This window comes from Conger conger, chromosome 4, assembly GCF_963514075.1.
Source record: "Conger conger chromosome 4, fConCon1.1, whole genome shotgun sequence".
NCBI lineage: Eukaryota > Metazoa > Chordata > Actinopteri > Anguilliformes > Congridae > Conger > Conger conger.
This window is the reverse complement of record NC_083763.1, coordinates 58,003,261-58,022,768: the sequence shown is the minus strand read 5'-3', so window position 1 is coordinate 58,022,768 and position 19,508 is coordinate 58,003,261. Positions and strand designations below refer to the sequence as shown.

Sequence of the window (19,508 nt, the reverse complement as noted above, 5' to 3'; positions counted from 1 at the left end):
AAACAAATGCCTGTCTTGGCTATGTTATTGTCAATTTGCGGCCTGGTGCACTAATAGTTCACAATGCTGTGGCAGTTATTTCCATACTTTAGGTAAAGTCTTACAATGATTAAAATTGTTGCGCACTTTGGGCGAGATCTGTCCCCTCCCCCACAAAATGTAATTACCTTTGTTTGGGCCTGTCAGTATTCTCAGTGTTGAATTTGCGCCTGAAACCAGTTTGTCACTGTACACTTCTCTTCAAATGTAGGCTAATATATTCAAACTTGGTAAGGTCTTTCAGCATGAACACGTAAGATTTTTCATCGCGTTTTGGAAGAGTGTGCCCTTGTTGAAAGTGATATCTGATCTTCCCATAGCCATATATATTTATTCCAATGCTGTCGCAGAAGTCAAGCAGGCCTGCAAGTTTAGTGAAAATTTAATTTAATTTGTCTTAGACACATAGCTTTTAAACTTGCTAGGACTCGACGGTAATGTCAGTGGCCACGTGTTAAAAAAAATTACTCCTAAGAATAATCTTTAGAGCATTTGTAAGTAAAATAAAAATTAGGCTGTTTGCTAATAAGGTTGCATGGTTGTTATCAGGTTAGTCAGTAACTTTTAGCAAAGAGGCAGACCGGTTTTTTGAAGTGACTTTTATATTATCTTTAAGACTTTGGTGGTACCCTTATTTAGGAATTGTGATGACTATAGCTTCGGTTCAAGGGTTTATCAAGAGCAGTATAAATTAATTGGATTCTCAGACCTTAACAATTGCAGTGATAGAAGTACTATTACAAACTCTTATAGTCGGCATAACAACTATGCTTGTTGATACTGTACAACGTGATCTACAATTCATTGCCACGTACCAGAAAACTGAACGTAGCTTTTTACATAAAAAAAAGGAAATCATTGGACAGTAGTTGCTAACAATATTATTTTGTTGGCAAGTTGAAAATATACACTTTGTTTCCACTTGATTAGGTAGACCTGTTTGAAACGTTAATTTAAAAGTTTTGTGTGGCACCAACTCAATGCATTTAGACATTGTCAGGAGTGCTGTGTATGCTGGTTTTTGTTCCCACCACAATTGGATTCCCCAGAATTTTTCTTAATTACATGTTTAGAGGGATTATTTATCATCTTAAACCACATTGTCAGAACTAGTTGTGCATACAAAGAAGAATAAAAGTCCCATGTTCACATTGTGCTTATTTTGATATATTCAATAAAAAGCAACAAAACGTATTAACTGAATACATTAGAAATGAATGGCTCGTAATTAGGTTGCTGATCACAGGTGGTCAAGTTCTTTCATTATGTTTTTAAAAAAAGTATTAACAATGCAGGTCTGCCTCACTATCATTAGCTTTATCTTTGGATTCTTCATTATCTACCAAATTGTTTGTTTTTATGGCCATGTGTCCAGACCTTCCTTAGTTAGGAGCCTATTGATTCATCTCAGTCTTTCATTTGATTTAAACAGCTTTACCTCTTTTTTCATTGTTTGAAATATATCACAAAAAGCACACTATGAACATGTAAATTATAGGCATTATTTGTGGCATGCATAGCTAGGACATTGTGCCTTTTTGCACAATGTGGCTTAAGAGGGTAAAGAATCCCTGTAAATTAACAGAAATTAACAGGTTGTGAACATGGATTGCAGTTGTGGTTGGAACGAAAACCAACAGGGGGGCCCCCATGACCGAGGTTGGGAACCACTGATCTATGCAATGAACTGATTCATTTACATTTACATTTACATTTTTGTCATTTGGCAGACGCTTTTAATCCAAAGCGACTTACAAGTGCATAGGTTCTACCATAGGTCAAAGCATCACATCTAGAACTAGGAAAATACACAAAGAATGCTGTTCTAAACATAGTCGTCATCATAAGTGCATATTATTATTATAATTTTTTTTTTTTTTGGGGGGGGTTAGACAAGGATAGGGATAACAGAAAGGAGGGGCGGGGGAAATCAGGGCTTAGGTAGAGTTTGAAAAGGTGGGTTTTGAGTCTGCGTCGAAATAGGGGGAGGGATTCTGCTGTCCTGACAGTGGTAGGCAAGTCATTCCATACCAGAGCTGGCAGACCGGCGTGGTCTAGCTGGGGAGTAGGGAGTGATCAAGGATTGTATGTAAGGTGGGGCAGTCCCCTTAGCAGCCTGAAGTGCTAACACTAGGGCCTTGAAACGGATGCGTGCGGCAATAGGAAGCCAGTGGAGGCCAATGAGAAGCGGGGTGACATGAGCCGACCTGGGCTGACTGGTGATCAGGCGGGCTGCGGCATTCTGGACCAGCTGGAGGGGCTTGATGGCACACGCTGGGAGACCGGCTAGGAGGGAGTTGCAGTAATCCAGGCGGGAAATGACGAGCGCCTGGACTAGGAGCTGGGTGGCTTTCTCCGTCAGGAGATGACGGATACAGCGTATATTATACAGAAAGAACCTGCAGGTTCTGGCAGTGGAGGATACTTGTGGAGCCAGGGTGAGGCAGTTATCAAGAGTCACCCCAAGATTCTTGGCCGTACGGGAGGAGGAAACTACAAAGTCCTCAACAGTCAGTGTGAGGTCGATTGACAGAGAGGACTTAGCAGGGATGTAGAGAAGCTCAGTTTTGGCAAGGTTGAGCTTCAGGTGGTGGGAAGTCATCCACACAGAGATATCAGCCAAGCAGGCAGAGATCTGTGTGGTGACTTGGGTGTCGGGGGGGAAGGAAATAAAGAGTTGGGTGTCATCAGCATAAGAATGATAAGAAAAGCCATGGGAAGAGATAACAGAACCAAGAGACATGGTATATAGCGAGAAGAGGAGAGGCCCAAGAACTGAGCCCTGTGGGACTCCAGTTTGTAGGGGGGTGAGGGTCGGAGACTGAGCCCCTCCAAGTCACCTGGTAGGAGCGACCAGAGAGGTAGGAGGAAAACCAAGCGAGCGCAGACCCTGTGACACCCATCCCAGACAGCGATGAGAGCAGAATCTCATGGTTGACTGTATCGAAGGCGGCCGACAGGTCGAGGAAGATGAGGACAGAGGAGAGGGATTTGGCTTTAGCAGAGTGGAGTGCCTCAGTGACCGCGAGCAGGGCGGTCTCAGTGGAGTGGCCACTCTTGAAGCCAGACTGGTTGGGGTCATGGAGATTGTTCTGGAGGAGATAAGTGGACAGTTGGGAGCAGACTGCCCGTTCCAGAGTTTTAGCGAGACAGGGAAGAAGAGAGACAGGCCGGTAGTTGTTAAGGGCAGAGGGGTCAAGAGTAGGTTTTTTGAGGAGGGGAGTGACTCTGGCCCTCTTCAGGGAAGAGGGCATGGTGCCGGAAGAGAGGGAAGTGTTGATTAGAGAGGAGAGAAAAGGGAGAATGTCATCGGATATAGATTGTAGGAGGGGAGAGGGGATGGGGTCAAGAGGACAGGTGGTCGGGCGGTGGGATGTAAGGAGATTCATGTTAACCAATTACAAAAGCCCCTCTGGAATTGATTCCTTTGCTGCCTTACCCATATCCAGAAAGTAGGTTTGACTGACAGCAGACAAATTTACATCATTGTAACACATTTGATGCAAGCACCATAGCCTTCAGTAATGTTTCATTTCCTGTAGGCAATTTGGATAGACTTTGTTGGTGAATGATGCACCAACAAGCACGTTGATGGATTTTGTGGAAATGCCATTATACACCTTCTCCAACCACCACTTGGCTCTGTTTAACATCTGATGGCTCTGTACTCCTCCAGCACATTGGATGTGAAATTAGATTAAAGTGCAGATTGTCAGCTTGAATCTAAGGGTATTTAGGTCTATATCCCATGAAACATGTTAGAATTACACATCCCCTTTTATATGTCACCACCCCTCCCCCTCCAATTCAGGGCACCATGGTGTTTTGGACAAATTGCTTCAAAGGTTTCTGATTAGTCTGGTGTGTTCAATTGCCTTTAGAGTCTTTTATTGCCATTTGTCAACGTGAGGCCGAGAGTTCTGTCAATAAAGTCAAGGAAGCCACTAGGAGTCTGAGAAATAAGAAATTTGGGACGTTCAACAGGCTTACCAAAATAACCATCATCAAGTAGAGAAACAGTCGGTGTATGTTTGTGAGTGTGGGAAGAAGCATTGAATTTGGAGGCATTTGATTGAACTTGAGCAGGCTTGAGGCTTCTGTACACTTCAGAATTGATTGTGCTGCTGCTGTCAGCAGATACATTATCAATGAAGGCAAGGGGCACCTGCTGTGGCAGCCATACATGCCCAAACTGTGACACCCCACCACCGTGTTTCACAGATGTACTTTTTGTACTTGCCATCACTCTGAGCCAACTGTAACTTGGCCATCCTGCTTTGGCAGCGTAGCCTCTGTAGTTCTTTTGATGAAGTCTTCTATGAAGAGTAGTCACTGACGCGTCCATGCCTGCCTCTGGAAGAGTGTTTTGGAGGTGGATCCATGATGCTTTGGGGTTGTGTGGCAGCTGGGGGAACAGGAGATATTGTGTGAAGAATGAATTTCACTGAATATCAAGAAATTCTAGAGGCTAATTATTCGAAGGTGAGTCCAGACATTGCAGTTGAAGAGAGGGTGGGTATTTCAGCAAGACAATGATCCAAATCATACCTCAAAGTCAGCCATGAAGCACCTCCAGGGAAGACGAATTAAGGTTTTTGAATGGCCACCACAGTCCTCAGATTTGAACATTATTGAAAATCAGTGGAGTGAGCTGAAGCATGCCATTCATGAATGGGGAGAAAATTCCAAAAGTACTGTATGAAGTGAGACAAAATGTATACCAATTGCCACAACAAAGTACTGCAAATGAGTAAAATGAAAAATAATGTGAATAAATACACAGAAAAGAAAAACCTGTATAATATTGTCGGCAGTCAATCGGATTTGTGACATTTGTAGCCCTTTCCTCAATCTGGAAATGTAATTTGTATCCATGGTGATTAGATATGTATTTGTATCCATGGTTTGCTTGTGTCTTTTCTGACCAAAGTCACTCTACTGGCATAAGTTAAATAATAGTCAAGTTGCTTGGCACTGTTTTCAATATGCTGTATTCATTCTGGCTGTCCATTTTGGTCTGTGATCAGTATTAATCCTTCTGCTCTTTGTTTTACGGTATGGATTTGATTTCAGTGAAGCAAACCGCTTTGGAGAGAGGTCAAGAAATGTGTACTGCATAATTTGAGTTTAGCTCATGAGCATATCTCCAATCTTAGTGTAAAATATTGGTCATACATTGTGAATTTAGCCTCTCTTCTCTTTTTTAGGCATGCACTGGGATTGACAACATTGCTGAAGCAATAGCTCTTCTTGAACTGAACAACTGGGATTTAGTGGTAAGTTTACTCTGCCCTACTTTCTCACTGTGAAAAATATGATTGGTGGTCAAATAAAACCACCTGTTTGTGAGACAAGCTTTTGTTTCGAATAAAGCTTCTGTGACAAAATGAAAACTCATTGTGCTAAAGGAATCTATAATTTGGAAAACAGCTGGTGTAAATGCTTTTCCATTGTAAACTGAATTGTATGTGTTTGCAGTAGTGTCCTTAATTATTTCCTCAAACCCCCACCAGTTCACTTTAATGTTGAAATGTCAACTGCATATGCATGTGTAGCATAAAAACGCAGTTGCCTCATACTTATCAAATGTTCAGACTGTTAAGGACATAATGTGGTGATCATTTCTTCTTTGAATAATTAGTTGGTGGAAGTGTATCCAAACACAAATGCCTTATTTGGAATTGTGATATTGTGTTAACAGATTTTTCTTTTTATAAAAAGAAAACATTGGGCAGTGATATTCGGAAGGTTTTATTTTTCTTATTTGTGTGGCAAGTGAAAGCAATTTTGTGTCACAAAAGAAATAATGTTCCCATAAAGTAATGTTAAAAGCTAATCAGTCACACTTCCCAATGATAACACTGAAAATTCATGACGCTCTCTGTTGCTGTATGATCGGCCAGTCTTAAATTGGCTAGTTCTGCAGGAATGGCTTAATGGACGGAAAGAATATTATTATTATTACTCAGAATAAAAGGCATTGTAATGCTTTCCACAACACATTGACAAATGTATTTATTAATGAGCAGTGCTAAACGTTTATGGATGGCTCTCCTTTCAGTGTCCCCTCAGTGGTGGCATGTATTTCAGGGCATGGCAATAGTTATTCCTAGCTTGGTTTTGGTTAGTAGTGTACAGTTTCTTTGTAATTAACGCATTCTTCATGAGCCACTCATTAGCCACAGTTTGTAGTGTTTTTATTTTTAAAATTTTTCATTTCTGAAGTACTGCGTTGTTTGCTTGTAGTTGTTCGCTATGTCCGTTGGCATGGTGGCTCACAGCAATAGGACTTAAATAAATGGCAAGTTTATTGTTTGGACATTTGGTGTTCTCCTGAATTCTATCACTAAAACACTGAAATTTGTAATCGGAACAAATTATAGGCATTATTTGTGGCATGCATGGCTAGGACATGGCGCCTTTTAGCAAAAGCATCAGCTACAGCATCAGACCTTGATGGCAGGCGTCGGTCCGATGCAGCTGCACACTGCGTGGGTGGGGGGGAGGGGCTCGTGAGGGAGGACCGGCACATACATCAGCGCCCTGGTCGGCTGGGAATCACGGTCCCGGGATAGTCGCGATATGGCTTGGACCCGGGCGGCCTGTAGCGTAGTGGTTAAGGTAAATGACTGGGACAGGCAAGGTCGGTGGTTCTAATCCCGGTGTAGACACAATAAGATCCGATCAGCCGTTGGGCCCTTGAGCAAGGCCCTTAACCCTGCATTGCTCCAGGGGAGGATTGTCTACTGCGTAGTCTAATAAAATGTACGTTGCTCTGGATAAGAGCGTCTGCCAAATGCCAATAATGTAATGTAATGTAATGGATACGTATATATATACACACACATATATACATATATACACAGGTCAGGAGCTTCAGATAATGTTCACATCAACCATTAGAATGTGGAAAAAACGTGATCGAAGTGAATTTGACCGTGGAATGATTGTTGGTGGCAGACAGGGTGGTTTGAGTATCTCGGAAACTGCTGATCTCCTGGGATTTTCACCCATACTAGTCTCTAGATTGCTATAAAGTTTTTAAATCATGCTAGTAGGTCTATCCTTGCTTATACCAGAGGAAATGATTCCGGCCAAAAGTAAGAATGACCCATAATTCTTTCCAGAGCGATCTGGTAACATGCACTTGTACAGCATCTGGAGGTATTACATTGCTTTGGGGGTTATGTAGAGTGTATTTTCTTGCTTTAGACCACAAACCCTGAATGCCCCAATACTACTCATTGGAAACTTTTGTAAATACAATAGGGTCCAAAAGTCTCAGACCACATTAAAAATCTGGGATTTCTTTTAAATTTAATTCGGAAAGAATGCAAAATAGATGCGTTTACACTAGTGGTCTCAGACCCCACTGTATGTAAAATATCTTTCAATGCACACAAAAACTGTCACCAAAACTGAAATAATAATTATAATTATAACTATATGTTTCAAGAGATACAAACACAACATTTTATCTTTAGACAGAATGTCTCAAGAAGACATGTAACTCATTACTCCTGGTAAACTGATGCAGTCTGTGATCCAGACTTCATCCCTGATAAGCTCCTGGCAACTGAAGCTGCTGACTGTGGTGCCTGGTGAGGCGGACTTCTCTCGAGCCCACAGAACCACAAGGTAGCAGCTTCTCAAAGCTTTGAAGGGCCAGTGCTCTGCTTGCTGTCTGCTGATCTGATGACCAAGACCTAGTCATTAAAAATAATTAATTCTAATGGCATGGATACATAAATGGTTCTGCAAATTTCTGGTCCAAGATGATTGATTTTGGACCACAGTTTTATAAATACTTTGTTGCTTACATCTTAGGTGTCCCGATAATGCTGGTAAAATATGAAAATTCCACTGCATTTGCTCCCACTGTACAAAACAAGCCAATTCGATTTGGTTCTGATGTAGATTATGGATTTAAATTGCAACAACCAGTCATCTTTGCTGTAGCTACTATTTGTATAAACACTCCCACACGTCTTAAGCTTGAGTGTGTCAGCATCGCGTTATTAGCGAGCTGCCCATGCAAGCAGAGAGTTAGCTGAATTTTCATAGTGTCATGATTCGCCACTTTAGGTGTGCTATTTCTGGTTACTGCTCTGCTATCCGCACAATACACAGGCTTCCAAAGGAGGAGATCAAAAGGACTGGTTGGCTGCAAATTTAGGCCTATTTGAGGGACACATCCTGGCAAAGTGAGGCCCCACTGACTGGTGTGCTCCACTCATTTAGTTTTCCTTAATGAAGCACAGTATTATGCTGGGTTCTCAGCAAGGCTGGTGTTGAAAAGAGGGGATTCGACTCTGGCTGGAACATGTATGTTTTAGTCCGTGCCCGATAATTTATGGACGCCATATTCGCTTTAGCATTGTGTGGGCGGTGGGCATGAGGCATTTGGTTAATAACATCTAATTCACGTGTTTGCAGAATAATAGAAAAATATAATTACTGAAAGTAGGATAATTTGGGACCTTTACATTTCTATTTGACCTAATCATGATTACATTGTCTAAACTTTAAATAGAAATGGGGAACCTGCAACACCCAGATGTAGAAGTCTGTTCTTTAAGTGACAAGTTCAAAGAACTATGAAACGGGACTTCTGCTGATTTATCTTGAAAAGGGGCCTTCTATATTTAGCTATGGGTTCTTGCACTGGCAGCTACTCAAAGCAAGCGAGCGTGCCGAGTCTAAGCAGCGGTTAGGCGCACCTGTAAATGTGATGACTTGCAATTCCTTTACAGTGCTGTGAGTCTGAGCGATATTTACAAAAGGGCCTCTGTCAAAGGACCTACACGCTCCTTTCCCTTTAGACCTGGTGCCCTGTCCCTCCACCTGCTAAGGTTTTGAGAGCCAACTGGCGTTAGACATTGACCAAAGCAGAATCTGTTTATAACTACTTGTTTGCACAACCTGAAATTAGTTGGACTCTTGATTTTCCAGTGTTTCTGAGCATTGTCAGTGACCTATGAAATGGCTGATTTCTGTAAGAAGCACGAATTAACTGGGCACCAGTGCACTTGGGGCTTTCTCCCTCTCCCCTGTTTGATTTGCTTCCTGTTTTGTGAAATCTTCACAAACTTTTCCATTCACATTTTGTCATATGTTTGCATTGCTTTTGTAAAACAAATCAAGTCCTTTGCCAATAGCACTATACTCATGTTGGTCATCCTGTGGCAAATCTGGAATATTTGCTGCCTGGGCCTCTTAAATGTTGGAATAAAATGAATTTGGGGATTTTCTGATATGCAGGATTAAAAAAAAAAAAGGCACTTCTCTGTTGACTGGTGACCTAGTAACAAGGGTTAGTCGAAAACGAGAACCAGGCTCAGGATTGATTCTACAACTGGGGCATCAAACCAAACCCGTGTCTGGGTTTTTGTGTAAAAAAAAAAACAAAACAAAAAAAAACCAAAAAAATATATATATATATTTCTTTTTTTTTCTCAATTAGCTGCCAATCTAAGCTTTTGAGAACAAAAGATTATTTTGTCATTGACTTAAATGAACCACTGGTGCCACACCCAGAAAACCTGCAGACACTGTGGCCCTCCTGCACTGGATTTTGACATGTGTAGAACATTTACTTGCAATGAATACGACTTTAAAGCACTTTAATAGGTCTTAAATAAATGGCATGTTTATTGTTTGGACATTTGGTGTCCTCCTGAATTCTAACACTAAAATACTGAAATTTGTAATCGGAACAAATGACGCAAAATTGCTGAACTTTTATGAACATAATGTGAATCTCATTCAGTAACAATAACAGCTAACGTTAATTTACAATGCAAACAAAGACTTGCACAAAAAATTATGCTGAGCAAAAGCTTCTGTTAGTTGCTTCTGTTAGTTGCACTGGGTAATGTTAATTTCCAACCAGGTAACACATTCTCACTAAAAAACTAGAATAATTTGAATTATACATATATTAAGCATTGTATGTCTTAGCTATGATATTAAGAATGGCCAATTAAATACATTTTTAAACTTTGCGAAAGGCAGGAATACACCCTGGACAGGTCGCCAGTCCATCGCAGGGCACACACACCATTCACTCACACACTCATTCCCATGGGCAATTTAGATTCTCCAATCAGCCTAACCTACATGTCTTTCGACTGTGGGAGGAAACCGGAGTACCCGGAGGAAACCCACATGAACACGGGGAGAACATGCAAACTCCACACAGAGAGGCCCCAGCCAACGGGGATTCGAACCCAGGACATCCTTGCTGTGAGGCGCCAGTGCTACCCACTGCACCATCTGTGCCGCCCTACAGTTGCATTTGTGTAGCTTAATTTAAACTATTCAAACAGACATGTCTTCTGTTTAGTTTTCCTTCCAATGGGAATGTAGCCCCTTTAAAAAAAGGCTTTGAATTAGGCCTACTAGGGGAAATGCAGTGTAGAACTCACATTGCTCTTCAGGTGGTATCAGCTGTACAATATTGCAAGAGGTTTAAAGCTGCTATTTTTGACATGTATTTGGTGTCATTTGTTTCTTTTGAAGAGGGGTTGATAGGGAAAGGCTTCTCTTCTCATTGCCGCTGCTTTCCTGTAATGTGTAAATTGTACTGTGGAAAGTACATGTGCATCATTGAGAAGCACTGTGGTAACTTGTAAGGCATAATTTCAAAAATAATCTAAATTGGGAGTAAAATAATTGAATCCCCAACCAAAAAAACTAAACTAAACAGGTCAAACGATCATATTTTATTTAATAATGCTGGAAAATATGACTTCTATTACTAATACTAGAAGTATTGAAATAAAAAAAGCACCCTTCTAAATGCAACACTATACAGACAATATAAAAAAAGATATAAAGATACAGGATGCAAGCATTCCGGCTGTTCTGTGAGTACTATATTCAAAGTGTACTGGCAGCATGTGATAATTGTATGGAAATTAATAGTCAAAATTGCATGACCATGTCTGACTTCAAATTATTAGTTTTGCTCCAGGTATCTAGGCCATTTTTGATGGACTGGAAGGACCCTATATGCTCAGTCGTTGAATATGAGAACCTCAAAGACCGCTCTATATTGATCTTTAGATAACGTTTATTATCCTCAGTGGGGAAATGTGGAGAAGGCTTTACTATGCAATCGCTCTCACGAAGACTTGGTCTTCAGAGATAGTGATCAGCATCTCCGTGTCATCGTCTGGGCACCGGTGCCCACTCAGGCCTGTTTGGAATCTTTGGCATAGTTTTCCCATTGAGACGAAAGCAGATGAAAAAAGAAAATAAGCAGCCCACCTCGCTGCATTCCACCCATGAATAACATCCGTGCTGTGTTGGCCGCCCATCGGAATAACCGTAAATCGGATTGATTCGCGGCTACAGAGAAGTACTGTCCTCTGCCCCCTTAAACCACAGAAAAAACGTTTCTGTCCCTTTGTAAATTTGTAAGATGATGTAAACTGTAGTAGCGCAGTTGGAAGTCCAGATAATGGTTCCTCCATGGGCTTGTTTGCAAGAATTTCATTTAAGAATTGTTTCAGGAAATGTTGCCCTGTAAAACTGTTTTTTAGTATTGTGTGTGGTTATTGTCTGAGTGGCAGTGTCACTTTATATGATTTAAACTGCCCACATGTTATAAATGCGTGAACTGTAAATGTGAATATTTTCTATATTATCTTTGCATTTTCATGTATTGCTTTGGCGTGTTCAACTCTCAGTATTATTATCAGTATATCTGTGTAAGATTTGTATTTTGTCTTCACACAGGCGGCAATCAATGGTGTAATTCCACAAGAAAATGGCATCTTGCAAAGGTAACCTTCATTTCACCAGATCCATACCCATTTAAGAGCTTTGCCCAAAATGAAAAATAGTATTCCATGTGTTCTTAACAGTGATGGTAGTACCTTTTAACAGTGACATTAGTCATATAGCAGAAACTCCAGTGGTTTTCAAAACCAAGCTTGAAACGGGGTAGATACTATACTATACGGTGAGCACTAGGTACCCTTTATTGATGAAAATGGCAAGCATTATTGGGCTGAATTGCCTGTTCTTCGCTTTATGTTAAGTATTTGGACACACTTGGTTTGGTTCAATTCTGGCAGGTTGCATTTGGAGTGGAACGATGGATATGGTTAAAGGTTAAAGTGCAAAGAGCCGCGGTGGCGCAACAGGCTAAGACGCAGCAGACTTGCGGTTGCAGTTTGCTGCAGTTGCACACCGGGGTTCGATTCTCGGTCCTGCCAAAAAGCCAAGTTTGGCCAGCTCACGTCGGGCAGCAATAATTGGCTCGCTGCTCCAGAGGGAGGGACTTGGCAGGGTTATTAGATCGCCGCACAATAAGCACCTTGGGCGCCTCGGAATCACGGCAACGGGCACGAGACGAGACGGCTTGAAGAAGGCGTGTCGCTCTCATTCGGGCCGCCGAGGGACGGGGTACGGGCGGTACATCTAATACGACTACCTCCAATTGAATCAGACGAGGTACAATTGGCTACCAAATTGGGAGAAAAAGGGAAAAATCAAAAAAAAAAAAAAAAAAAAAGTTAAAGTACAGTCTCAGCTTCATTGTAAGGGTATTTCCATCCATATCGGGTAATCCATATGGGAATTGCAGCTCTTTTTATACATAGTCCCTCCATTTTAGTGGGTGCATAGGTAATTTGACAAGTGACTGCGCGGCTGTTTCTTGGCTTGTATCATTAGTTCATTCACAAGGAAACTTACAAAAGGTCAAGAGTTGATTCTAGGTGTAACATTTGCATTTGGATTCTGTTGCAGTTGTCTTGCAACATGAGGACCAAATAAGTGTCAATGCCAGTAAAGCAGGCCATCATGGGATTGAAACATGTGAATAAATCAATTGGAGACATAGCCCAAACATCAGGGTATGTCAAAATCATCTGTTTGGTACGTGAAGAACCAAGAAGACGCTGGCAATACGAAACAACCTAGTCGATAATGGAAGAGATCACAGTAGTGGTTGACCAAAAAATACTTTCATTTGTGAAGAAAAATCCCTTTTCAACTGTCAAACAGACTCCAGGATGTAGCACAAATGTGTCAAAGACTAAAATAGAGAAGACTCCACCAGCCTTTTCTCTGGGTTCACTGCAAGATGCAAACCACTGCTAAGCCTCAAGAACAGAACGGCCAGGTTAGTCTTGCTAAACTCGTATGGACTGAAGAAAGAAAGAAACGAACTGCTCATGATCCATATTTGAAACATAGTGGAGGTAGTCTTTTGGCTTGGGCGTGTATGGCTGCCCCTGGACCTGGCTCACTTGCCTTTATTGATGGTGTGACTGCTGGCGGTAGCAGGATGAATTCTGAAGTGCTCCGAAACATCTCAACTGCTCATATCCAGCCAAGTGCCTCGCCTTCACCTTGCTACAGGACAATGACGCGAAATGTACTGCTACAGCAACCAATTAATTTAGCATGTTCTTGAGTGGCAAAGTCAGTCATCTGACCTGAAACCAGTTCAAAATGCATTTCACTTGCTGAAGGCAAAAGGCCCCTGTATCAAACGGGACTGAAGATGACTGCAGTGCAGGCACGCAGAGCATCACCAGGGAAGAAGCTCAGCGTCTGGTGATGTCTGTTTGTCATAGACTTCAGGTAGTCATTGAATGAAAAGTATTTCCAGCCTTTGTCTAAAGTAACCAAGTACTGAATATGACAACTTTATTTCAGATTGTTCCAATTACTTCTGGTCCCCTAAAATGTGGGGACTATGTATAGACATTAATCACCGGATATGGATGCAATACCCTTAAATGAAAGCTGACCATGTCCACACTAACCTCAGTTTCATTTCAAATCCATTTTCCCCCAGTACAGAGCCAAAACAACAAAAAAGGTCCTTTTCCAAATACTGACAGACTGCACAAAAACTGACAATATCCCTGTACTTTTGCCTTTGTAGCTGTATTAACAGGCACGGTCATGCTAGATAATGTCCAAACCACACTTGCCTTCAGAACACCAAAATCGCCAGCCTTGGCCGTTCTGGGACCAATATACATGAAAAATATTTTGGTAAGGCAAATGCGCTATTCAAATTAATCCGGAGAATCTCATGGAAATCTGTTTAGTAGTTTTTTTTAAACAAAAAAGGTGAGCTGTTACATTCTCTTAATTACACTGCTTATTCATATGTCACTTAATTAATGATAACTTGTATGTGACAAGGAAATTGCATTTAATGTAATGATCTAATTATTACTTTCCTTGAAAATTCTGAAAATGGTTGTATCAGCTAAAACCTTTTTTTGTCCATTTAAAACAAAACAAAAATTGTAAATGTGACACTAAACAAACTGCAAACACAGCTGTCTGTAACCTTTCTTAAATGGGCTTAGGATTTAAGCTACTGCATCAGGGGAATGATTTCAATGTTTCTGTGCTAATAAGCAGTTCTGCAATTCAATGTGTAACTGTTACTTTGAATTTGATAAAATAGGTGGGAGGAGGAAAGAAAACGCCCCAGGGAAATGGCAACATCTAACAAAAAACTAAATTTGAACTCTTGCTGATTGGCGAAAAGTCCTCAGAGGTTCTTTGTGTCCTTTGTTCGGTTGTCCAATTTTTTTTTTTTTTTTAACGGTCAGTATTCATTAATATACTGAGCTAAGAAGAAATACATTCAGCCCATGCACATTCTGTTAAACGGTCTGTTTTGTGCGTGCAAGGACTTTGGGAATGAGAACATGGCTTTCTTAAAGGCGCATAATTATGAATGGAGCCTGGCAGAGTAGCTTCCACACATCCTATTTACAAAGCAGCTGGCACCGGGCTGCTCTCGTAGGATGGCATTTTTCACAAAACGGCACCCAGTGAGGTGATCTCGGCCAACTCCGGGCCTGTTTGGAGACTCCAAGTCCTTTCTGGGCTAGGCCTTTGATGGGTAGAGGGCGCCATCTAGAAGCTTTTAGTGGAACTGCCGTTTTCAATGACACGCCACATAGCATACAACAGAAAGTGCTTTACAGCTGTGAAAAAGAAATACCCTGAGAATAGACACAATGCCAAAAGACAACACACAAGGTAAAATCAAATAAAAGTATAGTGTTTTAGTGTTCCCCTCTAAAATCAAGAGGGGATATATGCAGGTGAAAATGATCCAGCTTGGGTTGTGTGTATATAACATAAATATATATCGTATTATACAAAACATAACTTTTGTTACTTGAGTTTAGCTTATAGTTGTATTATTGCAAATATTTTAGTTAATTGTTCTTGCAAGTTTACTTAATTCTTATATGAACACAGTACTGAAAGTTACTTAAAAAGTTTTAAAGGTTTTGGTCTATGTAGCTGGGCCATTCACTCTGTTGTTCTTTCCCAACCGATCGCACCCTTAAGTTTCCATTTAAACCTCTCCTGATTGTTTACCCTTTTGGTATGAAGAACAACGCCTGTTTACTTTGTATAGCTTGGTTATAAATGACTTTAATCTAACTGACCCATTCAACAAATCTGTGTACAGTTGTATTAAAGTAATCAATTATGCATTACTCAATTATTGATTTAGCAAACATTTGCTTTAAGCCTGCAGCAAATTGCTCTATCCCTTGACTTCTATTTAAGATTATTTTAAATAGTCACTCAAACAGGGTTGATATCAGTCTCAGATGCTCATCTAGCTATTCTTCATGATAAAATGTGGTTGAGCGCTACATCCGAGTGAACATGGTGTCAAGCTTCTGCCAACCTGCCATTTTGAAATGAAAATTGTACTTAACATTTCAAGGCATTTAACTGCACCATGAGGCAGTTAAAATGATTGCCATTCGGAGGAGGTGTGCAACGGGAGAGTGGATTTTATTTCAGCTGCATGGCGATTATGTAGCTGGTGTAAAGATGGAGCCTGATGGCCTTCTCATGGGATTTTCCTCTTTTTAAATTGTGCTCTTCTGCCCTTATGGAATGCAGATCAATTTGGTAGGTGAATGTGGATGAAAATAACCGCGTGAGTGCTTTTAATGGCCTGAGATTAAATTACATAATTGATTGCCATTAATAATTAATCCTTGCTATGGCAGTATTCCACAGATGTGTGCAGCTGAGGTTAGAAGGTGTTTGGTTAAAAACATGACCTAGATAATGACTTCTCTGTCGATTTCTTGGGGTGAAGTGTCTATGGTGCCGCCTCAAAATCTTTATTTTAGTAAAGCCTTTGTTAATAGCTAGCTATAAGCAGTCACGCCATGCTATCTTTACTTGTGGACAATTATGTAATCAATTATGCAATCAAATCAAAGATTTGTTGAATAATGAACCATTGAATTTGAGAAGTGCTCAAACTGAGACCAGTGTGTGGATTTCGTTCTGAGAAATAAAGAAGGCTGCTCTAGTTCTCGGAATGAGTTGCCAGGCCCTTTTCTCATATGTGGGTTGTCCTTGGTGTGAAAGCACACCATTCAGATTACTTTGAAGGCTGGCAGTCAGGCTCATCAAGGTTTTCAGTGCATCATTATTGTGCTATTTCTGCCAGCCTAGATTCCCTAACATTTATTAGTAGACTGTGATCTATGAATATTGGTGAGAATTTGTCTGTTTCTATTAATAAATATGTAGGCTGAAGCCAGCCTTTTGGGTGCTTTCCCCAAAATATAAATATGGTCATTTATAAAAGCATTAGATACTGCTTTATTTTTTCCCAGCCATTCATTTATATTTGTTTTTTATTAGATATTTGTAATTCATTATCATTTGATTCTGGATTCCAGTTCATAATATGTTCCAGTTCAATATTCATAATTGTATAGGTTAATCCCCTAGCCTGTATCTTTTCTGTGTTGTGAGTAACTTCACTCTCATATGAGTATGTTGGTGGCCCTCTCTCAGCCACATTACTGGTTTCTGTGTGTAGGTCACGCTGAATGTGTCCTGTGCTGTGTAGGTCACAGGGCTGTCTGCGCTGCATAATGTGCACTGAACACTGCTTGCTGCAAACGGCACCTCATGCACTGAACACTGCACTCTGTGTGCTGAACATTGCGCGCTGAACATTGCATTGCCAAATAGGGCTACCCCATCTCCCCACCGACTGTAAAAGCCACTCCTGCTTGTGGTTTTTACAGGTTCTTAAAGCACAGAGGATTCTTCTGCCGCACCTAGCTGTCACCATGCCGTATCTGACATCCCCTTATCGCAAAGGCAATTGCAAGCAAAGTAATGTGTCGCGATAATAAAGTATTTAAAAATACTGTGGAGATTTGAGAAGAAAATTAATCCTGTCAAGCTTCTTGCTTTCTACAATTAAAAGTGTATATTTTGCACCCAGGTTTTAAATCTCTAAATCAAGTTTTGAATCTTAATGTACGAGGAGGTCAGGTTAAAGGATAAGCCTTGGCAGGAAGTACTGAATATGACGAAACAAGGGCCAAGGGTCTCAACCTCACCTATGTCGGCTGTTTTTCACCATTACCATCACTGTTATGATTGTTATTATTTCAAAGAACAATTTGTTCCCGCTGCAAGGATTTGCAGAATGCCCTTAAAGCCCAACGTCTTTAACCTTTTTGCTATTGTGTTAAGGTGGGATAAATGCAGGCTTTGTGCGAGGCCCTGGCGCCCCGCTCCCTCTCACAGCGCGATATGTGCTGACCCCCGAGGAAAAGAGAAGGTCTTTGTGCGGCCGGGAGAGAGAAAAGACATTATTTACTGCCATGTGGGACGGGGGCGCTGGAGAATTCGGCCCCCAGACACAGAGCGGGAGAGACACCAAGAAAAAGCCGTTTTGTGTCTCTGGCTCCCGTGGCAGAAAAGAGCGATTTTCTCCGGGGCAGACAATGGGCCGTCTGTTGGGCCCTGCCCATATCATACCGGGTGTAAAGCCTGTTTACACTGACTTTGAAACTGTTTGTGTTGCTGCTGAGCCGCCTTCCCTGCGGTCTCAGAATAGGGCTGGGGGTCTTTTTTCATTGCGTGTGCGCGCGCGTCGCAGTGTAAAGAGATCAAAACCATGTCCTTTTTATTGTGATGAGATTGCAATCAGAATATTGAGAATTCTGATTGTACTGCTTCAGGAAATGCAGTATTTTGTATATTGATAACTTTGCTTATTAATTCAAATTTCTCTAAAAAATAACAACTTTATTCAAAAGCAACTTTCATGCGTGTGTGTAAAAAGTACTTTACAATATAGCACTTAATACATAATGAAAATGTTTTTTTAAAGACCTACGTGCTACTGTTTGTCTGTACTGAAGTGGGTACGTCTTGACTCATCTGTGAACGAAGAGAGATAAGCTTTCGAAGTTATGTTTTGATTTGACTCGATTTTACTTTCAAATGGAAACACCTCCAGACTGGCCTGAAAGTGAATGCAGTGGGGCGGGCGGAAATATGATATATCTGTGTAATAAACAAAGACTTCACAATGATTGGCCACAACAGTCAAATATGAAGATAAACATTTTCAACTTTGTAAATGAGTGTTCATACTGAAATAAAAAGGGATTTTCCGTTGGTACAAATGCCTGTATGAAAACTCACTCTTCCTGTCCGCTTGTAGTGTTTGTGTGTTCATCAACTTAAGTGATGAAATGTATCAACTTAATACTATGATGGTTTGCCATAACCAGAGTTACTAGATCGATGATGAGAGAACTAATTTTGCAGAATTTCCATCTTTTTGTTTGATGTTCTGTCCAACTTAAAGCATTAGCCTTTCCGGCGGTGATGTTCCCTATGGTCCGGAGTTGTTTCCCGGTTGCCAGCAGTGTGTGTAGTGTGGTGTGTGGTGTGTGTGTGTAAATGGGTGTGGGATTGACCTGGGAGTGTGTCCGTAGCACATTTCCTGCTTCATTGCGCAGTGCTGTTCAATCAGACCTTATGGAGGAGGTGGCTGGGAAATGCTTGCAGTTTGAGTAATTGTTTCAAATTGGCTAAAGTGGGGGGTAAATATATATATTATTTTGTTCTAATGTTCAGCAGGATGTTTGGTCTGTCCCAGCGTTGCGGTGCTAATCCCGTGTGGTGCTTTCGTTGGTCCTCCGCAGTAGCTTTCCCAGCGAGGCGTCCCAGGCCAGTCTGTTCGGCCCACACAGCCCCCCGGCGGCGTCCGCGTCGGCATCAGCAACGACAGCGGCCGCAGCGACAGCAGCGGCAGCACCGGCAGCACCTCCCTCCTCCTCCTCCTCCTCCTCCCCACCGCCCTCGTCATCTTCCTCCTCGTCCTCGGCGTTCTGCCCCGTCCTGCCCTCCCGACACATCATCGAGCGCCAGCCGCGCATGCTCAACTTCCGCGTGGAGTACCGGCAGCGGTCCGTGGAGGTGGTGCTGGAGGAGGCCAGCACTGTGGGTGAGGACTCCGCTCTTGCGCTTCATCTCCCGTCTCCTCCCTGGGCGAGTTCCTTCTCCCGCCTCGTGTTCTGCGATTGATGGGAAAGGCTGCGGATAGATCACGTTAAACGGCATTTGGCCAGACGCTCTTATCCGGAGCGAAGTACAACAAAGCGCATACCCGTAGCCAGGGATAA

General features: G+C 41.6%; 1 protein-coding gene across 1 annotated transcript in view; it reads left to right on the top strand.

Annotated features, from left to right (window-relative positions):
* faf1 (Fas (TNFRSF6) associated factor 1) overlaps window positions 1-19,508 on the top strand; it is an 81,989-nt gene that overhangs the window by 1,829 nt on the left and 60,652 nt on the right. The window contains exons 2-4 of the mRNA XM_061239853.1: window positions 5,247-5,315; window positions 11,782-11,828; window positions 19,029-19,330. Of these exons, the coding sequence (XP_061095837.1) occupies window positions 5,247-5,315; window positions 11,782-11,828; window positions 19,029-19,330 (418 nt within the window). The remainder of the gene's footprint in view (window positions 1-5,246; window positions 5,316-11,781; window positions 11,829-19,028; window positions 19,331-19,508) is intronic.